This window comes from Papio anubis, chromosome 6 (genome assembly GCF_008728515.1).
Source record: "Papio anubis isolate 15944 chromosome 6, Panubis1.0, whole genome shotgun sequence".
Lineage (NCBI taxonomy): Eukaryota > Metazoa > Chordata > Mammalia > Primates > Cercopithecidae > Papio > Papio anubis.
The window spans coordinates 137,737,377-137,763,982 of record NC_044981.1 but is presented as its reverse complement, the minus strand read 5'-3'; the positions used below and the strand labels follow the sequence as shown (position 1 = coordinate 137,763,982).

At 41.1% G+C, this 26,606-nt stretch overlaps 1 protein-coding gene across 1 annotated transcript; it reads right to left on the bottom strand.

Moving 5' to 3' along the window:
• HDDC2 (HD domain containing 2) lies at positions 1 to 26,606 on the bottom strand. The gene is made up of 6 exons (XM_003898230.2): positions 26,322 to 26,606; positions 25,018 to 25,139; positions 23,194 to 23,296; positions 16,282 to 16,350; positions 1,217 to 1,355; positions 1 to 358 (listed from the first exon to the last, which is right to left on the bottom strand). The coding sequence occupies exons 1-6, from the start codon at positions 26,403 to 26,405 to the stop codon at positions 261 to 263; spliced, it is 615 nt and encodes a 204-aa protein (XP_003898279.1). The 5' UTR covers positions 26,406 to 26,606; the 3' UTR covers positions 1 to 260.

The window sequence follows — 26,606 nt, the reverse complement described above, 5'->3', positions numbered from 1 at the left end:
TTTTAGGTGTTTAATATTTATTTATTTAGTTCATAAACAGGCACTGCCCCCTCCAGTCTTCATCCATGGCACTTTCATAACCGCTTCCTGTTCTGTGGCTTTAGTGCCCAAGTTATATCACATTTCTTGCTGAAGTCCAGACAACTGAAAACAAACAGACTCACATCTAGGGAAATCAACAGACCAACAATGGCAAAACACAATACAATGAAATGGAAAAATAATGTTTTTTACAGGAGTGCAGCAATTTAGAGAGTGTCTCAGGAGTGTGGCTCACTGGCAGCTGCAGCTATGTTAGCGTTTCTTTCTGCCTCAAGTTCAGAAACAAGCTGGACTATCTCAGGGTGATTGAATTTTCCTGCAAAGCAAAAGAACAGCAAAAAATACATTCCCATATTGACAAGAGAGTATATTCATTTCCCCAGCTTGATCCCAGGGTTCACTGGGGGCTCTAGTCTGTGATCTGACCCATGCTTCACTCCAAAGCAGAAGGAGATTGCAGGTCCTGGGAAGGGGCCGAAGGGGACCACTTGGGATTTACTCTCTGTCACCCCAGGTGCAACTGAGAATAAGGATGAGACTCAGGCAAGGAATCATCAATTAGGCAGAGCTAGGGGAAACTTCACCAGGCTCCTGAGTGCCTCTACCAGGAACTATGGGAAAACTCAGGTGTGAGAGCTCAGAAAGCTGACGACAATCGCTGCCCATCCCAAACCTGCAATTAAGTAAGGAGAATGAAGCACCTATATATGAAAAGACAAGGAGGAAGATCAGAGGGGCTAGGCCGGCTCAGGATGTAAACAAGGATGCAGGTGTCTCTCTTGTAAACACCTCTACACTTCAATTGGCTGATCTGTACTGTCATCCCTGCTCCTCAGACCTCCCCAGATTTCTGCTTTGGTAGCAACCAAGCTCTAAGCTATCGTAGGTCCATGACAGCTAGCATGGGGGACTGTTCACCCCAACATCTCTTCTCTCACAGTCTGTTCTTGCCTGTGTCTGTTGTTGCTTACTGTTCATTCCACATTAAACTCTATTCCATTTATTTCCTATCCTCAACCTCTTACCCGAATGTTTCCTTCCCTTTCTTTTTAGATGCTCCACGTGAAAGGGTCAGATAAGGGTACTAACAGTGGGTTTCCCTAATGTTAACATTGGTCACTACACTGAGTAAGCCAAACTAAAATGGACTCTTGTTGAAAATGGTGTTGAGTACCTGCTGTGGAATCATAGAAGTCTTGCAGACTTCCAGGTTTGTGTTCAAGGTCTTCATATTCAGATGCTTGAAGAATCATCTCACATTGGTCTAGCTGCTTCACAAATTTGGCTTCTGCACTAGATTGGGTCTCGTACTCCTAAGTAAAGGGACAATTAAAGCAGCATGATTAGCACTGCATAATAGGGTATCCTGGGAAAATTCTGACTCTGGCACCAGAAATCAGAGTGAAAGCTACAAGTACATTTCTAAACTTCTCTACTGTTTAGAAATCCTTCAGAGACGCTTCTCCTGTAATTTCACAGCCTAACACCAGGACTCTATACAAGAAAGATGTGCTCTCCATTCTAAGTATTCTACCAGAAGCTGTGGAAGTCTCATATATTCATCTTACGTACTTCCAAGATCTTTTCTTCCTGTTTAATACCTGTCTTCATTTTCAGATCATTATTCTTTAATCTACCTAAGTAGTTTAGATATTTTTAACTTCAAGCTGATATTTCATCTTATGCCTCTCAAACTTGTATTTCCCTCTCCATTTCATGTCAGGTTTCCTTGTCATTTGTAAGTGAATTTCTAGCTTTATCATTTACTTTTGGTTACCACTTCACCTGGGAATCTCTCTGCTTACTTTCCACATAGGGTAGATTTAATTAAGTTTCTCTGGGTTAAGACTATTGAGGACACAGCCATGATCTGAGGTTTACATGCACTGGTGTGTGCATGTGTTGCAGCGGGAGGGTGGTGAATGTGGTGGGTGGGAGTTTTTTTACCTTTCTCTTCCCACTGGTCCCTCCCTCTGCAGTGCAGACTTCGAACAAGAAGCTCCAGGAGGTCTGCTTCTTATAGAATGATGCTTGCTACCCAACTGCAAGTCCCAATTAATACTATATAGATTCATTCTTCTATTAAGACCAAAGTGCTCCCAAATGGTTTCCCTGCCAAGTTCTTGTTTGTAATTCTACCCCAGATGTGTTCAGATAATAAACCTGTCATGGTTTCTTGGCAGGGTGATGTGATATGAATCACTTAACGGTTTCTTAGTTTTTATTACATGCTTATTCTTATAAAGGCAGCTACTTGGATTTGATAAAGCTGAGAACTGTACAGGGGAATCATTTAAATATGGAACCAAACACACTTTGCTTTATCTCAAAGGCACTTAAAAATAATTTCATTTTATCTGTTTATTCACATTCACAGTTATATGTTTATGTTTAATAAATTCAAGTTCATGATTTCACAAAAGGAAATGGAATACTCCAGGCATAGCAGTCTAGAATTTATTTTTTTCTGTTGAAAGTTGAAAGTGAGAAAAATATTTAAAGACCATTAGGAAATACAATACATCTTATAACAAGTTCTTGTGAACTTACAGATTTCTTTTAAAAGAAATATAAATTATTGAAATTTTCTCTCAAAAAATAATGATATAGACATTCTCCAATAAAAAGGCAAAGCACACAAAATAATACTACAGACAGAACTCTAGGGGTGAGAAAAAAGATTGGCATTTGGAGAAATTATTGCAAGTAGCTCTTAATGTCAGGAAGAGTTGGGTTCAGATTTGCATTTCAGAAAGGTCACTAACTACAGGTGGATAATATCTAGATTGGAAACAGAGAGATCAGATTCTAAGACTGTAGCACTAGCAGAGATGTTATAGGAATCTGGTATAAGATAGTAACAGTGAAAATGGAAAGAAGTGGTAGGATTTAAGAAATATTAAGGATAAAGAAGTGAACTAAAATATAAAAGTAAACGAGAAGGAAAACTGAAAATGACTGCCTAGTTTCTGGTTTGAGTAACTAGGTTCATGATAAAAGGGTCAGCAAAAGAGAAGAAACAGACAAAAACTGACACAGCAAAGAAATAGCAAAACCCAATCAAAAACTGGGGGACATGACATTCCAATCAAGTCCAAATATATGCAAGTAGAGACAACCACCTCCAGCCATAAGCCCTGCATGACATCAGCATGGGAGTAAGAGGATTAATGTCTGATGGACCTGAGAATAGGAGAATCTCAAAAGGGCCAAAAGGTTTTCTCTAGAAATCTCACATTTTAAGAACAGTAGTTGACACTGGGAGGGATCTTGCCCACTCCAATAGTAGATGAGCACAAGGAGCTTACATCAAAGACAGCCCAGCCCTAGTGAATTTTCTAATCTGACCTGCTGGGGCTCCTTTCCAGGAGAGGGCCCACATGAGGAGAAACTGCTGGGAAGAAAATCAAAATTGAGTGGGATACAAATAACACTGATGAAAAAAAGACCCAGATAAAAAAGGGGAAGGGGAACAAAGCCAGGAGAACATCTCTAAAAGCAAGCCACCACATTTTTTTTTAATGCTACATTTAAAAAACAACAACAACAACAACAAAAGCAGAAGCAGCTCTGAAGTTAAAAATGCAACTTGTTCTCACCACAAAATATAGTATGTGAGGTAATGCATATGTTAATTAGCTTGATTAGCCATTCCATATTTATATATTTCAAAATATCATGTTGTGAGCCATAAATATAAACAATTTTTGTCAATTTAAAAATAAATAAAAATGAAAAAACAAAGAAAAAGAGCAACTTGAACCAAATTTCCCTTCAAAGTTCAGTAAAACTAACTGCCAATCAAAATAAGCAACAGAAAGGCAGAAAGGTCATATCCTATATAGCTATCCCATAAGATAAAAAGAATAAGCAGCAAAATAACATCTCACAGCCAATTTGTGTCAAAAAGACATATCAAAAAGATACTACATTTGGCCGGGCGCGGTGGCTCAAGCCTGTAATCCCAGCACTTTGGGAGGCCGAGATGGGCGGATCACGAGGTCAGGAGATTGAGACCATCCTGGCTAACACGGTGAAACCCCTTCTCTACTAAAAAAAAAATACAAAAAACTAGCCGGGCGAGGTGGCGGGCGCCTGTAGTCCCAGCTACTCGGGAGGCTGAGGCAGGAGAATGGTGTAAACCCGGGAGGCAGAGCTTGCAGTGAGCTGAGATCCGGCCACTGCACTCCAGCCTGGGCGACAGAGCGAGACTCCGTCTCAAAAAAAAAAAAAAAAAAGATACTACATTTTTAAAAGAGAACTCGAATCTGTATTTCAGAAACAGATAAAAGACATTAAGAAAATGATACAAGACGAGATTCCCCGGGCAAGATGGCCGAATAGGAATAGCTCTGGTCTGCAGCTCCCAGCAAGACCAAAGCAGAAGGCGGGTGATGTTCTGCATTTCCAACTAGGGTACCCAGCTCATCTCATTGGGACTGGTTAGACAGTGGGTACAGCCTATGGAGGGCGAGGCGAAGCAGGATGAGGCTTCACCTCTCCCAGGAAATGCAAGGAGTCAGGGAACTCCCTCCCCTAGCCAAGGGAAGCCGTGAGGGGCTGTGCCGTGAGGAATGGTGCATTCTGGCCCAGATACTAAGCTTTTCCCACAGTCTTTGCAACCCACAGACCAGGAGATTCCCGCAGGTACCTACACTACAAGGGCCCTGGGTTTCAAGCACAAATCTGGGCAGCTGTTTGGGCAGACAGTGAGCGAGCTGCAGGAGTTTTTTTTTTTCATACCCCAGTGGTACCTGGAATGCCAGCGAGACACAACTGCTCACTCCCCTAGAAAAGGGGCTGAAATCAGGGAGCCAAGTGGTCTTACACAGTGGATCCCACCTCCACAGAGCCCAGCAAGCTAAGATCCACTGGCTTGAAATTCTCGCTGCCAGCACAGTGGCGTGAAGTCAACGTGGGATGCTCGAGCTTGGTGTGGGTAGGGGCATCCACCATTACTGAGGCTTGAGTGTAAACAAAGCTGCTGGAAGTTCTAACTGGGTGGAGTCCACCACAGCGCTGCAAACCCGCTGTAGCAAGACTACCTCCCAAATTCCTCCTCTCTGGGCAGGGCATCTCTGAAAGAAAGGCCACAGCACTAGTTAGGGGCTTATAGATAAAACTCCCATCTCCTTGGGACAGAGCACCTGGGGGAAGGGGCGGCTGTGGGTGCAGTTTCAACAGACTTCAATGTTCCTGCCTGCTGGCTCTGAAGGCAGTAGTGGATTTCCTAGCACAGTCTCAAGCTCTGCTAAGGGAAAGACTCTCTCCTCAAGTGGGTCCCTGACCTCCATGCTTCCTGACTGGGAGATACCTCCCAGCAGGGGTCGACAGACACCATATACAGGAGAGCTCCAGCTGACATCTAGGCGGTGCCCCTCTGGGACGAAGCTTCCAGAGGAAGGAACAGGCAGCAATCTTTGCTGTTCTGCAGCCTCTGCTGGTGATACCCAGGCAAACAGGGTCTGGAGTGAACTCTCAGCAAACTCCAGCAGACCTGCAGAAGAGGGGCCTGTTAGAAGGAAAACTAACAAACAGAAACGAGTAGCATCAACATCAACAGAAAGGACAACCACAAAAAACTCCATGCAAAGGTCACCAACAGCAAAGACCAAAGGTAGATAAATCCATAAAGACGAGGAAAAAACAGCAGAAAAAGGCAGAAAATTCAAAAAAATCAGAATATCCCTTCTCCTACAAAGGATCACAATTCCTCACCAGCAAGGAAACAAAATTGGAGGGAGAATGAGTTTGACAAATTGACAGAAGTAGGATTCAGAAGGTGGGTAACAACAAACTCCTCCGAGCTAAAGAAGCATGTTCTAATCCAACGCAAGGAAGCTAAGAACCTTGACAAAAAGTTACAGGAATTGCTAACTAGAATAAACAGCTTAGAAAAGAGCATAAATGATCTGATGGAGTTGAAAAACACAGCATGAGAACTTCGTGAAGCATACACAAGTATCAACAGCCAAATCAATCAAGGGGAAGCAACCATATCAGAGTTTGAAGATCAATTTAATGAAATAAAGCGTGAAGACAAGATTAGAGAAAAAAGAATGAAAAAGAATGAACAAATCCTCCAAGAAATATGGGACTATGTGAAAAGACCAAATGTTTGATTGGTGTACCTGAAAGTGACGAGGAGAATGGAACCAAGTTGGAAAACACACTTCAAGATATTATCCAGGAGAACTTCCCCAACCGAGCCAGACAGGCCAACATTCAAATTCAGGAAATACAGAGAACACCACAACAATACTCCTCAAGAAAAGAAACCCCAAGACACATAATTGTCAGATTCACCAAAGTTGAAATGGAGGAAAAAATGTTAAGGGCAGCCAGAGAGAAAGGTCGGGTTAGCCACAAAGGGAAGCCCATCAGACTAACAGCAGATCCTCTGCAGAAATCCTACAAGTCAGAAGAGAGTCGGGGCCAATACTCAACATTCTTTTAAAAAAAGGGCCAGGCACAGTGGCTTATGCCTGTAATCCCAGCATTTTGGGAGGCCCGGGTGGGCAGATCATCTGAGGTCAGCAGTTCAAGATGAGCCTGGCCAACATGGTGAAACCCCATCTCTATTAAAAATACAAAAATTAGCCAGGCGGGGTGGTGAGCACCTGTAATCTCAGTTATTCGGGAGGCTGAGGCAGGAGAATTGTTGGAACCCGGGAGGCAGAGATTGCAGTGAGCCGAGATTGTGCCATTGCACTCCAGCCCGGGCTGATAAGAGCAAGATTCCATCTCAAAAAAAAAAAAAAAAAAAAGGAAAAAGAAAAGAATTTTCAACCCATAGTTGCATATCCAGTCAAACTAAGCTTCATAAGTGAAGGAGAAATAAAATCCTTTACATAGAAGCAAATGCTGAGGGATTCTGTCACCACCAGGCCTGCCTTGCAAGAGTTCCTGAAGGAAGCACTAAATATGCAAAGGGAAAACCAGTACCAGCCACTGCAAAAACAAACCAAAATGCAAAGACCATCGACACTATGAAGAAACTGCATCAACTAGTGGGCAAAATAACCAGCTAGCATCATAATGACATGATCAAATTCACACATAACAATAACAACCTTAAATGTAAATGTGCTAAATGCCCCAATTAAAAGGCACAGACTGGCACATTGGATAAAGAGTCAAGACCCATTGGTGTGCTATATTCAGGAGACCCATCTCAAGTGCAAAGACACACATAGGCTCAAAATAAAGGGATGGAGGAAGATTTACCAAGCAAATGGAAAGAAAAAAAAGCAGGGTTGCAATCCTAGTCTCTGATAAAACAGACTTTAAGCCAACGAATATAAAAAAAGACAAAGAAGGGCATTACATAATGGTAAAGGGATGAATGCAACAAGAACAGCTAACTATCCTAAATATAGGCTTCATCTTTGGGATGCAAGGCTGGTTCGACATATGCAAATCAATAAACATAATCCATCATGTAAACAGAACCAATGACAAAAATCACATGATTATCTCAGCAGATACAGAAAAGGTCTTTGATAAAATTCAACACCCCTTCATGCTAAAAACTCCCAATAAACTAGGTATCGATGGAACATATCTCAAAATAACAAGAGCTATTTATGACAAACCCACAGCCAATATTATACTGAATGGGCAAAAGCTGGAAGAATTCCCTTTGAAAACTGGCACAAGATAAGGATGCCCTCTCTCACCACTCCTATTCAACATAGTATTAGAAGTTCTGGCCAGGGCAATCAGGCAAGAGAAAGAAATAAAGGGTATTCAAATAGGAAGAGAGGAAGTCAAATTACCTCTGTTTGGAGATGACATGATTGTCTATTTAGAAAACCCCATCATCTCAGCCCCAAAACTTTTAAGGTGATAAGCAACTTTAGCAAAGTCTCAGGATACAAAATCAATGTGCAAAAATCACAAGCATTCCTATACACCAATTAATTATAGACAAACAGAGAGCCAAAACATGAGCAAATTCTCATTCACAATTGCTAGAAAGAGAATAAAATACCTAGGAATACAACTTACAAGGGATGTGAAGGACCACTTCAAGAAGAACTACAAACCACTGCTCAAGGAAATAAGAGAGGACACAAACAAATGGAAAAACATTCCATGCTCATGGATAGGAAGAATCAATATCGTGAAAATGGCTATACTGGCCAAAGTAATTTATATATTCAATGCTACTCCCATTAAGCGATCATTGACTTTCTTCACAGAATTAGAAAAAAAACTACTTTCATATGGAACCAAAAAAGAGCTCATATAGCCAAGACAATCTCAAGCAAAAAGAACAAAGCTGGAGGCATCATGCTACCTGACTTCAAACTATACTATAAGGCTACAGTAACCAAAACAGCATTTAGACCAATGGAACAGAACAGAGGTCTCAGAAATAACAAGACACACACCTACAACCATCTGATCTTTGACAAACCTGACAAAAACAAGCAATGCAGAAAGGATTCCATATTTAATAAATGGGAAAATGGCTACTCATATGCAGAAAACTGAAACTGGACCCCTTCCTTTCACCTTATACAAAAATTAACTCAAGATGGATTAAAGATTTAAACATAAGACCTAAAACCATAAAAACCCTAGAAGAAAACCTAGGCAACACCATTCAGGACATAAGCATGGGCAAAGACTTCATGACTAAAGCACCAAAAGCAATTGCAACAAAAGCCAAAATTGACAAATGGGATCTAATTAAACTAAAGAGCTTCTGCACAGCAAAAGAAACCATCATCAGAGTAAACAGGCAGCCTACAGAATGGGAGAAAATTTCTGCAATCTATCCATCTGACAAAGGGCTAATATCCAGAATCCACCAGGAACTTGAACAAATTTACAAGAAAAACACAAACAACCCCATCAAAAAGTGGGCAAAGGATATGAACAGACACTTTTCAAAAGAAGACATTTATGTGGCCAACTAACATATGAAAAAAAGCTCATCATCCCTGGTCATTAGAGAGATGCAAATCAAAACCACAATGAGATACCATATCACGCCAGTTAGAATGGCAATCATTAAAAGTCAGGAAACAACAGATGCTGGAGAGGATGTGGAGAAATAGGAATGCTTCTACACTGTTGGTGGGAGTGTAAATTAGTTCAACCATTGTGGAAGACAATGTGGCGAATTCTCAAGGATCTAGAAGTAGAAATACCATTTGACCCAGCCATCCCATTACTGGGAATATACCCAAAGGATTATAAATCATGCTGCTATAAAGACACATGCACACATACATTTAATGGGGCACTAGTCACAATAGCAAAGACTTGGAACCAACTCTAATGCCCATCAATGTTAGACTGGAAAAAGACAATGTGGTACATATACACCATGGAATACTATGAAGGCATAAAAAAGAATGAGTTCATATCCTTTGCAGGGACATGGATGAAGCTGGAAACCATCATTCTCAGCAAACTAACACAGGAACAGAAAACCAACCACCATATGTTCTCACTCGTAAGTGGGAATGGAACAATAAGAACATATCAGCACAGGTAGGGGAACATCACACACTGGGGCCTGCCAGTGGGTAGGGGGCAAGGGGAGTGATAGCATTAGGAGAAATACCTAATGTAGATGACGGGTTGGTGGGTGCAGGAAACCACCATGCCACATGTATACCTAGGTAACAAACCTGCACATTCTCCACATGTATCCCAGAACTTGAAGTATTAAAAAAAAAAAAAAAGAAAATGATATAAGACATAGAAGAACAACATAAAAACAGTGAAATGTAAGATAAAAGGTTGTTTTAGAAACTAAGCAATAAGGAACACAAGGGTAATTAAATATGATAAATAATGCCTTAAGAGAAATAGAAATGGAAAAGGAGGATAAGTTTAAAAGTTGAACAGAAATGAAGATGATATAAAGGGTTTGAAATAATGTGACAAATAGGACAGGCAAAGAAGAACCAACATACAGATACAGAAGAGTCCCAGAAAAAAGAAAAGCAAAGCAAAAGGAAAACTATACCTCAAGAAACCCTTAAAATTAAATTTTTTATAAAAAATTTCAAAGTATATATTGAAAATGCATGCTAAATACCTAAGGATATTAACCCAGAATGAGCAACATGAAGATACATTCTAATAAAATTACCAGACTTAAAAGGAAAAAAAAATCCTTTGGACACCTATGTAAAAAGAGTATCTGGCATTTAAGGAAAATAAAATTATGATCAGACTTCGACAGCTTCTCCATATTGTCAGAAGTTCAGTCAACTGGAGATACAGTTGGCTTAACAAGTACCCTTTTAAAAATGTCTCTCCCCATCTGTCCCTCAAAGTACAGGTGAGGCTTGATGTACAGCAGTATAAGGATCCCGGGACCTTAAATCTTCAATCTGTTACTTCTATTTTGATATAAATAATCTGATTTAAGATATTCAAGAAAAGAAACTGGGAGCAAAGATTTTACATGCAGTGAAACTGACTTTCAACTATAAAGAACACAGAGAAACTATTAATAACATGCAAGAAGAAGGAATACTGTTCTGTGAGCCTTTCATGAGGAATCTACTAGGCAACGAGTCTCAGAAAACCAAAACTGTTGAGAAATTGACATAAGGACTGGTGCTGAACATAACTATATGGTTACCTGTAGAAGTAAAACTAAATGCAGTTAAAAAGGAAAAGGTTATAGTGTGTAATGGTGAAATGTTTTAACAATGTAGATATAGTACAACTATTTAAAAAAATAGGGTGACTCAGGGATAGTATAGGCAAAACCATTTTAAAAATTGTTTTCAGTAATCAGAATTAATGATGGTGGTGTATACAACTGTCATTCTGAGACTGGTTCATGTGTAAAGAAGGATAAAGCAAATGAGTATGTATAAAACATTCTAATGCTAGCATCCTCTCTGTACTATACAGCCAGAATTCCTGTTGTGGAAAAAAGGATATGTACCATAATAGAGAAGTGGTTAAGTAAAACCTCTGTAGTACTGAAGTTGAATTGAAAACATCAGTATGAACTCACAAGGTATTATATGTACAATGACCATCCATAATGCTCATTATGTGGTCTTGAAATACCATTTGTTATTTTAAAATAAACAAACAAAAAGCAAAACAGGAGGTCAGGGTGGAATATGCTCAAGATGAAGCCAGAACGCCCTGCCATTTCTGCTATCGAAGAAGCATTATTTCCTATATGAACTGTAATCAGAGTAGATGAGAGTGAAGCACAAAAGTATTTCAGCTAATAAATAAAAACAAAAATAAAATATTAGAATATTACCATTCTGAAGCCCCGAAGTATTAAGGAATGTAAGCATGAAGAAAAACTAGTCATTATGTAGTGCATGACCAAAAGAATCCAATATGCCCCCCTAGTTTTGCCAAAAGGTTCCAACCTGAGTCTGATCCAGTCTGTGGATCCAGCTGCCAATCTGTATAAAATAAGAGAACAGAGGAACACGACCTGCACCACAAGTGTGCAACTGGGAAACTATGGGAAACTCTATAGGCCAAATGGTCTGGATTCAACAGGTAAATTATAAGAAAAAGAAAGAAATGAAGGGGGAGACTGTAGATTAAAGGAAATTTAAAAGACATTAAGCTTTAAAAAAAAGTGAGCATGATTAAACTAAAATATCTAGAAATGAAGAGTTAAGTGATTAAACCTTAAAGACATTCTAGGGTATCTGTGAAAATCAGGGTAGTGGTTAATTTGGGTGGGGAGGGTGTTTGGATCATGGCACAGGGAAGGGCTTCTGTGGTGAATGAAAAAATTCTAAATCTTTACCTGAGTTGTAGAGTTAGAAGAAAGTTATCTTTCTAATAACTCATTATGCTACTCTTGGGCTTTTGCATGGTTTTGAGTTTTTTATTTCTCGATAAAAGGCTTTAAAAATAATATAAATGGCAGAAGAGAACACGTACAGGTATGAAGCTGTTGAGTCAAAGTTCCTGTGGATGATTAGGTGGAGCTGTTCAGGAGGCTGCTGGATTTACGTGTCTGGGGTTTAGGAGGAAGGTTTTTCAGTAGAATCTATGGAGCAATCAGCACATGATTGCTGAGGCACAGGAGGGGTGTGGAGAGAAAAGAAGGCTAAGGACATGGCCCCAAGAGGAAGACACAGGTTCTGAAGATGCAGGTTGAAGGAGGGGAACATTTGAAAAAAGAAACAGCCAGAAAGGCACAGAGAAAACCAGGAGAGGACAATCTCATGACCTGAGGGATGAGGTTTTCAGCAGGGGAGTGGCAACACCTCAGGCTGCCACAGTGTCAGGCAGCACACAGGCAGAGCGGGGTTGCCGGATTCAGCCACATGAAGGCCGGCTGTGACCTTAGCAAGAGCAGTGCCTGGTGGGCCTGTCAGTCACAGCATGGTGGCCGTGAGGCAGCAGAAGCGGGAAGTGCAGGCAACTCCTCACCTGTTTAGTTGTGAAGAGAAGTAGGGAAATGTGGCATTCAGGGAAAATTATTCCGAAACAGGGTTGTGTGAACATATTCGCAAGTCTTCTAAAAAGCTGGAAAACTTCCTATCTGACAGCGTCTATGTTCTTAAAGAAGGAAGAGGCAAGAATACTTGCTATAAAATCAGGGGAGAAGTGGCAAGGTAGATGCTTGAAGAGAGGGCTGAACAGCTGATGTGGGGCAGAGACAGGGGAGGCAGAGAGAGGGGCAGGGAGGTGACCTGAGGCCCACTGATGGGGTGCTAGCAGCCCTGAGGCTCTGCAGAGCCTGGTGGCCAGGGCAGCTGTGACCCCAGTCCCCAGGCACAGAGACTCTGAATCAGTGTTTCGCAGCCTTCTGGTAGGACAGGAGAGGACATGTGACCAAATGACTCAGATTGGGGTTTCGAAGAAACAGAGGGGCAAGGAGTCCAAGCAGGCCGGAGATTCAAATTCTAGGTCCTGAAAATGGAGGACTAAATAGGCAGAGGAAAGGAAAACAGTGAGATTAAACATTTCCTTCTCCTTCCTGGGGCAAATGTTGGCCCTGAGTGAGTGCTGATCTCTTGAAAGTTTATCTTTTGCATCTTCCCCTCTCCAACCTCCTAGCAACTCTCCCTCCAGGGTCCTGGGGTCCTCATGCTGCTCTACATCAAGCCCCACCTGTACTTTGAAGAATGAATTGGGGGGAGACATTTTTAAAAGGGTACTTGTTAACTTAACTGTATCTACAACTGACTGAACTTCTGACAATGTGGAGAGAAAACTTGGGGTTAGAAACAATCCAAGGACGGTGGGGAATGCTAGGCATTTCACATGCAGGAGAGGCTCCCCTCATGCCTTGGGGCTGAAAAGGACATTTCTTTAAGGCAAAATGCAGGTGGTGGAGGAGACATCTTTCTGTGATACTTTCAGAAAAAAAAATGTTTTTTCTTGGCTTGGTGAAATGTGATTTCACCTTCTATGATAAAAGATAAATTATCATCAAGGATGTTTAATGGCTGCAAATAGATGTGATCCTCTGGGCTGAGAAACATTTTAAAGTGATAAATAGTTGTAATTAGCATTTCTAAAACCAATCAACTGTCATTTTCTATGTTAGTTACATGCTATTCTAAGCTCAATGGGTACAGAATGACCCTACTTTCTTAAACCAAAAACCTTGATACATGGACTGGAGACAGAGAAAAATAGAGCTTACTATGTGCCAGGCAGTATCCTCATTGCTTTATGTATATTAATTACTTTAATTCCTATAACCCTATAATTATTGCCTCGTATATTGCCAATTATATCCTCATTTTACAGACGAGGAAATTGAGGCATAGAGATTAAGTAAATTGCTCAAGATCTCACAGCTAGTAAACAGGGGAGTCACTATTTGAACCTTGGAAGTCTGAAGCTTATGTACTAACAACAGACATGAAGTATCAAATGCATAAATTATTACAGAAACTTGTACTGTGTTGAATACTATGTTGAAAAATGTATGTACACCTACAGCCTATAAAGGTGACCTGTGAATGTGACCTTATTTGGAAACAGGGTCTCGACAGAAGTGATCAAGTTAAGATGTAGTCTTACTGGATGAGAGTGGACCCTTATTCAATAGAGGGAAATTTGGACATGGGTTCTGACATAGGGCCAATACCATGTAACTACAGGCAAGAGACTGCAGTGATGTGTCTGTGAGACAAGGACTGCGATAACCAAAAGCTACAAAAAGGCAAGGAAGAATCCTCCTTTTGCTTTTGGAGAGAAATCTTTATCAGGCTTCATTAATTCAACCAATGACATTTATAAGATAGTAAAATTGTTACCTGTTTAGGGGTTATCAAGTGTTTTAATTCTCTGTGTTTTATATTTATTCAAAGTCAAAGCCGTTCTAAATAGCTTTTGTAGCATTTATCTTTGGAAGACACTACAGTAAATTTTGCAGTAGTTTTTCACCAGTTGTTGATAGCTAAGAAAATATTTTGATAGATAACTGCTACCATGTTTACAATAATTAGGCACAAAGGTACAAATTATTGTAGAAGTTTTTCAGATTATTAATACAAGAGTGTTTCCCCCTTAGGCGACAATACATGAGGTGCTATTGTTTTTTCTTTTATGTATGAGATGCAACCTAACTCCACTCCATTATTTCCCAACATATAAGGAATGTTCTGAAAGTTCATTTGAAAGTATATACTTTGAGATGAGGCACACTTTTCTAAAGAAACCCTGCTATACCTAGTGGTAACAGGTACCACCTGAGCCAGGTTCCAAGTTAGATACCACACATACTTTGCCAGGTTTAATCTTCATGATTATTCAGTGAGATAGGTACTGAAGGCCTACAATCTCTCATCTTAAACCCTGGGGCTAGAGCTTTCAGATTTCAGCATTTTCTTATTTTAGAAAAATAATATGGTACATGCAGTATATACTAAGTCACGCCTCTAGTGAGGTCTGGGACAGCACTCAGTTACTGGATGAAGATTTCTGCATCAAAGAATACTAATTTTCATGCCAAGAGAGATGGATGAGGACTCTAGCCTCATGTTGGTTCAGGTAAGATTTGCTGCCTAATGAGTTCAGGTCAGGTCAAATTTCCTAAAAACTGGTTCTCTGAGCTTTTCAAATTTCATAACTGGGGATAAGGGTGTGGGAACCTGTATGACTCTCATTTTCTAGCGGAGAAAATGAGGTTAAATAGAGTCAAGTAACTCACACGTCGGTGTGTAAATAGGAGTTGGAATTCAAACTCAGGTCTCTGGCTGCAAGGCTCTGGTCTCTGCATCACACCTGAATGCCTTACAATGGCTATTTCATCCCATCATTAACCCAAACCACAGAAAATGGCAGTGCCATACAGAATCTGAGCGTTACATGGCATTTCTAGGAGAGGGAGTTGTACAGGGTTTCAACCCTGGGCACTTCCCCTCTCACTCCTAAGACAAGGGACGACCTGACCCCAACACATGAGGCAGTAAGACAGGAAATTCTGCCAGCTTTGGCAGAGGCAAAGTGGGAAGGGGCCTGAGTGTAGAAAGGGAAGGTGGAAGATCAAGCTCTAAGACAGGAGGATGAATATGGACTTTGAAGAAAATGTGAAAAGTAAGAGTGGGAGGGAAGGCTATCCACAAATAAGAGGAGGCTTAGGGCTCAAGCAAGGAAGGGCCAGTGTGGACTGACTGGAAGAGAGAAACTGTAATTGGAAATGGGAATTTTTTTTTCCCCTTCACAAATGAAAGACAACAGCAGAAGAGGGAAGCAATGGGAAAAAAGAGCTGAACCTGCCCTTTCCTTCCAGCCCAACCTCCCTTCACTGTCAGCAGCACTGGGAAGGGAGTGAGTACTGGTAGAGCCCTGTTCCATGCCACGCATCTCTGTGGCACTTCACCTTGACCTCATCCAACCCTAACAACCCTCCAGGGTCTTACAGATGAGCAACAGACTCAGCGAGGGAAACGTGCCGAGGTCACAGAACTTCAAAGTGGAGAGGTGGGATTCAATCCCAGCTCTGAACTATCCCCAAGTCCATGTTCTTTTCAAGGACCAAAAATGGGTGGGTGTGGGCAAAGCAGCAAGAAATCCAAGGCTGTGAGTCAAGTGCCAGGAGTTGGGGTGACGAGGGAAATGGGGAACTTGGAGAGATACAAAATTTCTATCCATCAGGAGAAATTTCTGCAGCAGCTGGGAAGTGACAAACAGACACAAACCAGACAGTAATAAGTTACGGACCCCTTGTTAAGATCATCTAAGTCAACTACAGCATCAGGGAGCCATATAAATTCAGTTAGAAATTAAAAACAGTAATGCATTATATATACTTACTTCCCAAAGTTCATAGAGCTCCTTTCTGAGGTCCTCTGGTAGTAGTTGGGTTATCTGTTTCATAGCTTCCTGAAATATCAAACCATTACTTTAATTATATTGACATTTATCAAAGTTAACAACTACTCTGCAAAAGACAAATAGGTTCGGATTCTTACAAACAACTCCCACAGGGGCAGCAGAGTAAACTGGCCTATATTGGACAATATTTATAGCTTGTAAGGAAAGCAGGCAGTTGTATACCTTAAAAAAATAAGTGTAATCATTCATATGGGCTTTGCTTAGCACCTATTTTGTGGTCTACAACACAACAGACATAGAAAAGGACAATGAAGAGGTCATGAGACAATTACAAAAATATCAGAGGTGTTCCAAGGATTTTACATCTGTGGATAAATCACAACATACCCACATACATTTCAATCATAAGCATACGAGAGTTCAAAACAAACCTGAGTGGGGAGAATGGGAAAGGAATACTGAATTACAAAGCTCAAAGAGATTTTTGTATATTCATTTTCTATTGTTAATATGTTTTTATTGCAAGATGTAAAGTACAACACAAATGAGTAATTATTGCCATTAACATAAATAAGGTTACATGATAGAATTTTGTAGGCTCACAGACTCACAGGCTGAAAAGGGATATTAAACAGCAATTAGCTAAACCATCCATGTAGTATCTGAACCCTTCAATAGCATCATGGAACACTTCTATTCTCTTTCCAAAAATGTATGCAGTTGGAGGAAGCCTAGTACCTCAAGAGGCTGCCCCATGGCTTTCGGCAGTACTGGCAGAAATTACTTTCTTACATCAAGCTGAAAATTTTCCCTGTAGTTCTTCTACCACACCTAACCCATCCCTCCTGCTTTCCTCTCTCACCCACAAACACAATGTCAAACAGGTGGACAGTGACCCCACTGGGCTGGACTATCTGTGGCCACAGTGACTGGTCCAAGAGATAACCTTATAATTCAAACCAGGCCACTCAGGGGCCATTTGCATTTGTCAAGCAGAGGCTAGGAGAGAAGCCATATTCCCCACCACAAGGAGAAGCGTGAGAGTTAGCCAAAACCTAATGAAAAGCATAGACGAAATAAGAGAGTAGAGGTTGTCCTGTACTTCTAGGCTTTCTGTACTTTGTAGTCCCAAAGATTTCAGGAGCTACCCTTATCCTCCAGTCTCCTCCTTTATTTATGAGTTACTCCAGTATCCTTCCTTTATTTCTGAATTACTCCAGTATTCTCAAATGGCTTCAAATTCCTTCACCACCTTCATTCCATACCTTTTAATCAGCCTCAGTCCTTCTAACCACAGAGGCTAGGCTCTTTGAACGGAATATGGCTATAAAAACCATTTTTGGCAATATAAAGGTCTTACATAAAATAAAATAGTGAGTTGTAGGAAAGCAATGAAAACAAAATTGGACATTTGTGTATATATTTATTTATTACTGGGAGAAAAAAATGTTACAGAATACAACTGCTTCCAGAGCAAACCACATTTGCCAATGTCAACAATCCACTCTTATAAATAACATCACCATCTTGAATGGCTTATTGAGTTATAGAGTGGTAGCATCACACTACCCTTAGTATGAAGAAATTTAGTGTTATGTTGTACATGCATTCTTCCTTGTTTCTTTTTCATAAATTTCAGCCAAGAATACTTGAGAAAATACTTTATATTTTCACAAATCAACTGTGTCTTTATAGATTGCTTTTCTCTACATAATTCCAGAAACACAAGTTTGCCAACTACTTCCAGTTGAAAAGAAAGAACTAAATCATATGTACATACAGGTATATGAAAATCTCAACTTTAGAATGCAAATATGAAAGTCCTGCTCTGACAAGAGGCTATTTTATTCTCTTTAAAACGACACACCCAGAACTGCATACAGTGATTTATGTATGATCTGACCAAGGTGGAAGAAAATGGAATCATCACCTTCCTCATGGTAGATACTATATTCCTTTAAGAGCAGTGTAAGACTGATTTGGCTTTTTGGTGATGATGTCCAATTACTAAGTTATTAATAGGCTTCTTGTTGTTTAAAATCACCATATTCTTTAAAAAACAAAACAGCAACTATGTTGTTGCTCTCTTCCTGAAACTGAACTATGATTTTCTGAATCTAGGCTGATTGGTATTTGTTATCACACAATCAGAACTGCATTTTTGCAACCTCGTAGACAGTTAATATTCTTTGTTTGGCAGCATATACCAGAATCAAGCCTACCTTTTTAATTGAACCCTCTGAAATCAACATGGCTCAGGTCCAGGGTACACAGCTAAGTATGCCTGCCAGTCTTTCCCTTCCTGGCAAGCGATGAGCCCTGCCACTTCCACTTCTATCCTGAGTTTCACCTTGTTGTTCAGACATAGATTTAGAGTGACAGCTTCCCTAGCCTTTTCCTCTGTTAGCAAAATATGTCAAAAATCTGCTTAAAGCGCTGAGCTGAATGAAGCTTTCGGCAAATATTTTGTGTCAGTTTTGTGACAAGTATCTGGAAGGTATTATTCATCATTCAGACACTGATGAGGCTGAAAAGTGTAGCAGTCAACTGAAGACCAGATCCAGACTGGGTTTCAAACCCGGCTTGCCATTTATTAATACTAATTGTGGAACCCTGAGCAAATCATTTGACCTCTTTGTCCTTCAGGTTTCTCATCTACACAATGGGGTCAAATAATGGTACCTACCTAGGAGGATCATAAGGATTAAGCAGTTAATACACATAAAGTGCTTATTATGTGCCAATACTAATCACTTTATAAATCTGGCACATAATAAGCACTCTATACATGTTTGCTATGTTTTTCATTTTCTCCTTCTTGTCATGCTCACTCTATAATAAAGTTCCATTCTCGCTGTAATCTCCCAGTTCTTTAGCAACTTTAACCCTCCCAGACACATGCATACCACGACTCTGCCTTCTGTTTCAATAAGGTTTTCCCTTTGCAAAGGAATATGACCTGCCACTGCTGTATTCCAGCTTCAAGTTCCACCTCACTAGATCACGGTGATCCTTATCAGACATCATTTATCAACTAGCATTATAATATCAAGTGTATGTTAATATGTTTAGGAATGAGGCCAGACTACAAGTATTGCTTTTGGCCCCCTTTCTAAATTTGCTTCTTCTATGCCCTCATTCTCCCTTTCATCTTCATACCCACTTTTCTCCAAAACAATCAGCCCTCCAGGTTTATCAAGTACAGTTGGTCCTCCATATCTGCGGGTTTTGCATTAATGGATTCAACCAACCATAGATTAAAAAAAAAAAAAGAAAAAAAAATGATACAAATAAAAAACAATACAGTGTTACCAACTATTTACATAGCATTTGCATTATATTAGGTATCATAAGTAAAACAGAGATGACAAAGTATAGGGGAGGATATGTGCAGGTGATATACAAATATGACACCATTTTATCTTGAGCATCTGCAGATTTGGTTATCTATGGGGGTCCTGGAACCAATACTCCATACATACTGAGGGACCACTGTATTTGTTCTCCCTCCTACTTCAGTTCAGAGGTTCAATGATCTAGCCAGCAAGGGCAAATGAGGTTTCCTGGTTCTCATTAGGCAGATTCCACCAGGAGCCAAGAAATCCTCATTTAATTATCTTAATGCATGGTTCAGACATCCAAATCTTGTTCATAAACACCATCTGCATAAAGAATTGTTCACCTCCCTCATTTTCTTCTCTCTTCCCAAATCCTGACTAGCAGCAGGAAGAGGCAATAGAACATCAGTGCTCTCCAAACCTTTGGTTTCTTGTCCAAGACCTTGTGATTCTTTAAGATGTTTCCCCATTGCCTTCTGCTTATGACATTGATTCCCCTGTGAATCAGCAGGAGTGGGCAGCAGTCAGGAGGTTTAATGAGGCTGGAAAGGTTTTTCATCAAAGCCAGGAAATAGCATCTTGGAAGGCAGCAGTACCCTCTCTGATTGCTCAGGTCCCCTCTGTGCCTGTCCATGGGGTGTCACCAGCCAGGACTCAGCTCTGGTAGGAACAGTCGTAGATCTTCCTCATTTCCAGTTGTTGGAGATGGTTCACACTGACTGGTTCTTCTCCAGAAGGTTTTGACTTGCTCCTCTGTAGAGTGAATCTCAAATTCACTGTGTGCTTCCAGGGGGAAGTCTGTCTTTTTTCTCTGGGCCCCATTTCTCCTTGCCTTCTCTTCACTTTAAGGACTTCGATGACTCACTGGTACTTTAGAATATGATTTCTCATCCACAATGTCCAGACTTACCTTTGAATAAAACTATCCTGCAATGAGCTGTATAATTGAGGAATTTTTTCCCTTTCTTTCCCTCTGTGTTATACTTCATTACTCACCATCCTCTGGTTCAGGTGCCAATTCCTTTCTGCAACTCAGAATCTCGAACTAATTGGTTTCTTTTTATATTAATTCAGCCAGTCAACAGAACAGTTCTTTACTCATAGCAGTGCAGATTCATATAGAGAAACATTTCCTTAGACTCCTCCCCTTTTCCTGTCTTGGTCAGCCTGTATCTTGGACCTAAACTTTGGCAGGACGAACACATTCCTTATATGATTCCCCTTGTGCCTATACTTTTGGGTAGGTTGGAACTCTTAAACTGGGACCCTCATTCCTTGTGGCCCTTCTTACCTTTGGAGGGCAAAAATCCTGCTGGCTACTGAGCCCCTGTTAGTCTATAGGTGTATTCAAAATACAGATCAAAATGGAGTTTCTTATGTCTTCCTTTTCTACATAGACACAGTAACAGTCTGATCTCTCTTTCCTTTCCCTACAAGCTCCAGTCTCCCCAGCTCTGAGAATAGACATTTAAGCCTACTTGCCCTGTTAAACCATCTCACTAAAGACTCCTACTACTCAGCAGTTTAGGACCAATCTCTTAGGCCTCCAATAAAAGTAGCTAGCAATAACTCTTGAATTGAAAACCAACCATTCAGCATTCAAAAAAGGCTTCCTTCATTTTCCAACTTCTGCTTCAAACACATCTTCCTCGTTTGCCCTGGGCTCTGGGTTTAGAGTCCAAATTGATGGTAATTTAATACATTATTGATGTTATTCATTTCTTTCTAATACAAATATTTGATTTTTCTTTACCTTCAACCCCTAAGTTAAAGGAGTAACTTAAAATTTACTAAATAATAATCATAATAATGATTCGATTTGTGATTTATAGAACTTCTCTCCAGAGCTTATTTAGCATGGAGAATTTCCTACAACCTCATTTAAATTCCAGCTATTTCTACTATTCTAATGAAAGTTATACTATCTACAGCTACATATTAGGGAGAACTGAAACCAACACAATTTTCTGTCCCTGTGTTAAACAAAGCTGGGAGCAGACATAAACCCCTCTTATTGTGTTAAGGATGAGACAAGTGATAGGGTTTGGATGTTTGTCCCTTCCAAATCTCATGCTGAAATGTGACCTCCAGTGTTAGAGGTGGGGCCTAGAAGGAGGTATTGGATCATGGGGATGGATCCCTCATGAATGGTTTAACGCCATCCCCTTCATAATGAGTGAGTTCTTGATCAATTAGTTCAAATGAGATGTGGTTGTTTCAAAGAGTGTGATACCTCCCCACCCTCTCTCTCTTGCTCTTGCTCTTGCCATGTGATGCACCCGTTCCCCCTTTGCCTCCCAACATGATTAGAAGCTTCCCGAGGCCCTCAACAGGAGCAGATGCCTGTGCTATGCCTCCTGTACAACCTGCAGAACTGTGAGCCAATTAAACCTCTTTTCTTTATAAATTACTCTACTATTAAAAAGTAAAAAAAAGACTTTTTTTTCTCCACAGCTGGTGAGGCTGTGGGGAAAAGGGAATGATTGTACACTGTTGGTATGAATGTAAATTAGTCCAGCCAGTATGGAAAGCAGTCTAGAGATTTCTCAAAGAACTTACAGCTACTATTCAATCCATCAATCCCATTACTGAGTATATACCCAAAAGAAAATAATCAGTCTACCAAAAAGACACATGTACTCATACCTTTACTGTTGCACTATTAACAACAGCAAAGACATGGAATCAACCTAGGTGCCCATCACTGGTAGACTGGTTAAAGAAAATGTGGTACATATACACCATGGAATACTATGTAGCCATGAAAAAGAATGAAATCGTCTCCTTTGCAGCACTGTGGATGGAGCTGGAGGTCATAATCTTAAGTAAATTAACACAGGAACAGAAAATCAAATACTGGATGTTCTCACTTGTAAGTGGAAGCTAAGTATTAAGCACACATACACATAATCAAGGGAACAACAGATACTGTGGACTACTAGAGGGTGGAGGGAGGGGGGGTTAAAAAAACTACCTGTTGGCTTACTATCAGGGTGACAGGATCTGTACTCCAAACCTCAGCATCACACAATATTCCCATGTAACAAATCTACACATATATCCTGTATCTAAAATAAAAGTTGAAATTAACAAAAATAAAATAAAATAAAAATTACCTGGCCTCAGGTATTTCTTTATAAAAGCTACGAAAGAACAGATTAACACAACAAGCAAAATCCAATCTGCTGCTTACTCCAGAAAATCCCTGCTTCTGGAAGATAAGGCTGTAAACCCCTAAAACAGAGTCAACACTAACAGTTTACTCTTCAAAACTCATTACGACCTTCCTTCATATGTTTACTAATCTAAATCTATTATGTCCTAAACTGTGCAATCCCAGCTAGTTGCCTAACTTGTCAGATCCATATTAACACTCTCCAGCCCAGGCCCTGAATCTCTAAAATTATCCTCCCCTGACCTTCCCCTTCCTAAGACACTACTAAGACTATCAAGGCAGTATTCTCCCTAACCGCAACAGGTCTCATAAACTTAGCTTTGCTTCAGCAACAGGTTTTTCTGGTGGTTTTTTGCAGAGTCAACAGTCAACACTGACCTCTTCTCGCCTATGTTTTTCTTCCTTGGGGATGTTATCTGCTGGTGCTATGTCCCCAACGATGCATTCTGCCATATCATGAACGAGGGCTAGGCGTACACATCTGATCAGGCAAGAAATGTTGAAAATTACACAGAATTATATTCACTACAAGTTCCTTCTCTATACTCTTCCAAAATTGCATAAAATATATTTTTTTCTCCACCTTAACAGAGTATTTTAATGTAGTATTTTCTAAAGTAGTTACATTCTGCCAGCCTACAACAGTTCTGATTAAAACTGTTAGTTCATATTCAATAAAATACATGTGAGTGTAGGGGAAATTGTTAGCATGAATTTTTTTTCTTAAATGGTTTGTCTCTGAAATCTCACTGTAAAAGGCTGATAAATAGGCCGGGTGTGGTGGCTGATACCTGTAATACCAGCACTTTGAGAGGCCAAGGCAGGAGGATCACCTGAGGTCAGGAGTTTGAGACCAGCCTAGCAATATGGTGAAACCCCATCTGTACTAAAAATACAAAAAATTAGCCAGGTGTGGTAGCACACACCTGTAATCCCAGCTACTCAGGAGGCTGAGGCAGGAGAATCGTTTGAATCTGGGAGGCGGAGGGTGCAGTGGGCTGACATTGCACCACTGCACTCCAGCCTGGGCAACAGTGAGACTCTGTCTCAAAAAAAAAAAAAATTACATTTAACAACTTTCATGTTCCTGACACATGTGAATCATTCAATAAGTGGTTATGATTATTAGTGGTTAAGGAACAGTAGTTGTGACAATCATCATCAAAACATGAAGTCAAGTAATGAGATAAATGCCCGATCGGGCCAGTATGTTTTAGCCTCCCATACTACCGAGGCAATACAACGCCCAATAGTGTCCTATGAGATTTCCCTGCGTCTACTCTCTTTCTGGTCCAGTTCAAATCCCAGACTACTCCAAATTGCATCTCTATTGGACTTCACTTTCACTTTGTACTATTTGCCAAAAACCTCCTCAGCTCCATACCATCTGCTGAGTAACAGAGGACTACTCAGGCTTCCCCAGTGAACCCTTTGCTGCAGTCAAGTTGATTTATTTCTCATTTGCAAAATACTCCTTTACTTTCCTACACTCAGGGCTTTGGTTTATCTGCCCTTCTCTTTGCGTGCAGTGCCTTCTCCTACCTCTCTGCCTATGTTAACCCTCTAGAGCTCAACTCAGATTGCACCTCCTCCATAAAGATCAACCAAGAACAGGTGATCTCCCCTACTCTTACAATACTTAACATTTTCGACTATAACTTATATTTCACTTCTTATAGAAGTTATTTTGGGCCTGTGTAAGTCACTTGGGATTTATTTACTCTCTTATATGCTAGTAAACTTACTTTTGTTCTGTGCTCAAAAAGCATTTTAACACTTGTCAATTGAATGAAGCGGGAGAGGATACCTCTTTCTCAGCTGTCTTGCACATACAACTCCAAAAAGAGCCTCACCAATGTATGCTACTATCCATAAAAGGCACTAGAAAAGAGCACACAGTGTACTAATACAATGCTAGAATTTCAGACATAACACACTCACCTTCAAGGCCCCAATATCACACTTAAGTCTCCTCTGATACCCTAGGCAGGCTCTATCACTTGCCAACATAAAACCCAGATTGCAGTTTACAACAACGGAGGCAACACAACCCACATCCTAAATATGCATGGTTTGCTTCAAATAATTTTTCTTGACCTATAAACTAACCTACAAGGATTTGACACGGGTCTCAGTGGTAAAAACGGGTGCACACCCATAGACCAGAATCCCTCACGAGCATCAAAGTCCAGCTCAGCTTACCGGTCTTTGTTAAGACGGTCATCTTTGATCACCATAGCCATAACTGCCATCCGGTACATGTGATCTGACACGCTCTCCGGCCTCTGGACATTTCTGTATACCCAGCCAGTCCGTGGGACTCTCTGATAAATATGAAGAAGAAAAAAGTTTTAAAAACCAAATACTAACTATCTGCTATGCTCTTCAAGAGATGTCCAGGATATAACACACAGAAACCGGGTCATAGTTTCAGAACCTATTACAAAATGTTTTGCTAAACTAGCTAAAATGATAGACATCTGGAATCAAATGAACTTGAGAGCTCAGAAAATGAAAGGGGGAGAAGACAGAGAGAGATAAGTCACAAAGTCCATTCGTCAGATTACTCTGTTACTGATGTATAATGACGGAACATATGCAAGTTCTTTAAAAAAACAAACAAAACAAAACAAAAAACCCCAAAAACTGCATTTTTCCTAACTACAAGAATTGTGGCTTTTTGCCTTCAAATAATCTTACACAAGCAGAAAACACTGTATTGAAGGCTCTGAACGTGAACGAGTGATAGGCTTCCAAATTCTGAGGCACAAGGGATAAGGGCACTTCTAATTGCTTGATGCTACCACGTGCCGGGACTCTTCCTTTTATTCACATCATAACCTCATCTTGTGAAACTGCATTTCTTCCTCAGAATTCTACATCGCTAAGGAATGTTATAACTAGTAGTCAGAGTGGCATGAAACAGATAATTTACTTTGAACTTGGGAGAGAGACGGGGAAGACGCACATGATGAAACTCATGTGTATGACATTAAATACTGTTTGGGGGGTGGCCTTGAGAAAAGTCTTGTTTCTGGAAGTAACTGTGAGACAGAAGTAAAGCGCTCCACTTAAAATCTGCAGAGCCGACAGATTCTACTCTTTCTACCCGTGCTCAGAAGCAGCCCCACCCTACACACACACACACACACGCACGTGGTTCTGGGGTCTTGAGCCCCGGAAAAGCTCAGTGCAGGAAGGGCGAGGCCGGCTGCTCTCTGGGAACTGGCACGGCTGCAGGGCGGAGCTCGCGGTCCCCGCGGCCCCGAGCTCTAGGCTCAGACTGCGCGCCGTCCCAGCTGGCCCGGCTGCCCCTCCGGCTTCTTCCTCTGTCCACCGTCCGCGAGGCGCAGCCACATCCCCTGGACTGGGGCCTTTCCCGAATTCCGCGCGGCGGACCCAGCGCAGGAAGGGGAAAAGCCGCGGGCCCAGCGGGGAGCCGGAAGCTCCGCCGCCCCGCAGTCCCGCCCGGTCGGCCGCGGCCTCCGGGCCTGGCGCCCGCTCACCTTGAGCTGCCCCACCAGCCGCAGGAACTGCAGTAGGGAACGAGCCCCGTGGCCCAAGAAGGTCGCAGAGGAGACCGAAGCCATGTGGCCACGGAACCTCGCTGGGCGGAGCAGGCCGCGGCGAAGCTCCTCCCCGCCCTCCTCCTCCTCCCCTTGTCTGTCTTCCACCTCCTCTTACTCTTCTTCCTCTTTCTCCTCCCCCTCTTCTTCTGACTTCTGCCCCCTTCCTCTTCCCCTTCCAACTCCCTCCTCCTCATCCCTCTTCTTCCTCCCCCACTTCCGCTT

Bases quoted from the DNA above. Each gene is read 5' to 3' on its own strand.
- HDDC2 (XM_003898230.2), bottom strand. From the start codon at position 26,405: ATGGCTTCGGTCTCCTCTGCGACCTTCTTGGGCCACGGGGCTCGTTCC. The intron at 1,356-16,281 runs GTAAGTATATAT...CCCTTTACTTAG, and splicing joins AGCTCTATGAACTTTGGGAA to GAGTACGAGACCCAATCTAG. The intron at 359-1,216 runs GTACTCAACACC...TTTGCTTTGCAG, and splicing joins CTTCTATGATTCCACAGCAG to GAAAATTCAATCACCCTGAG.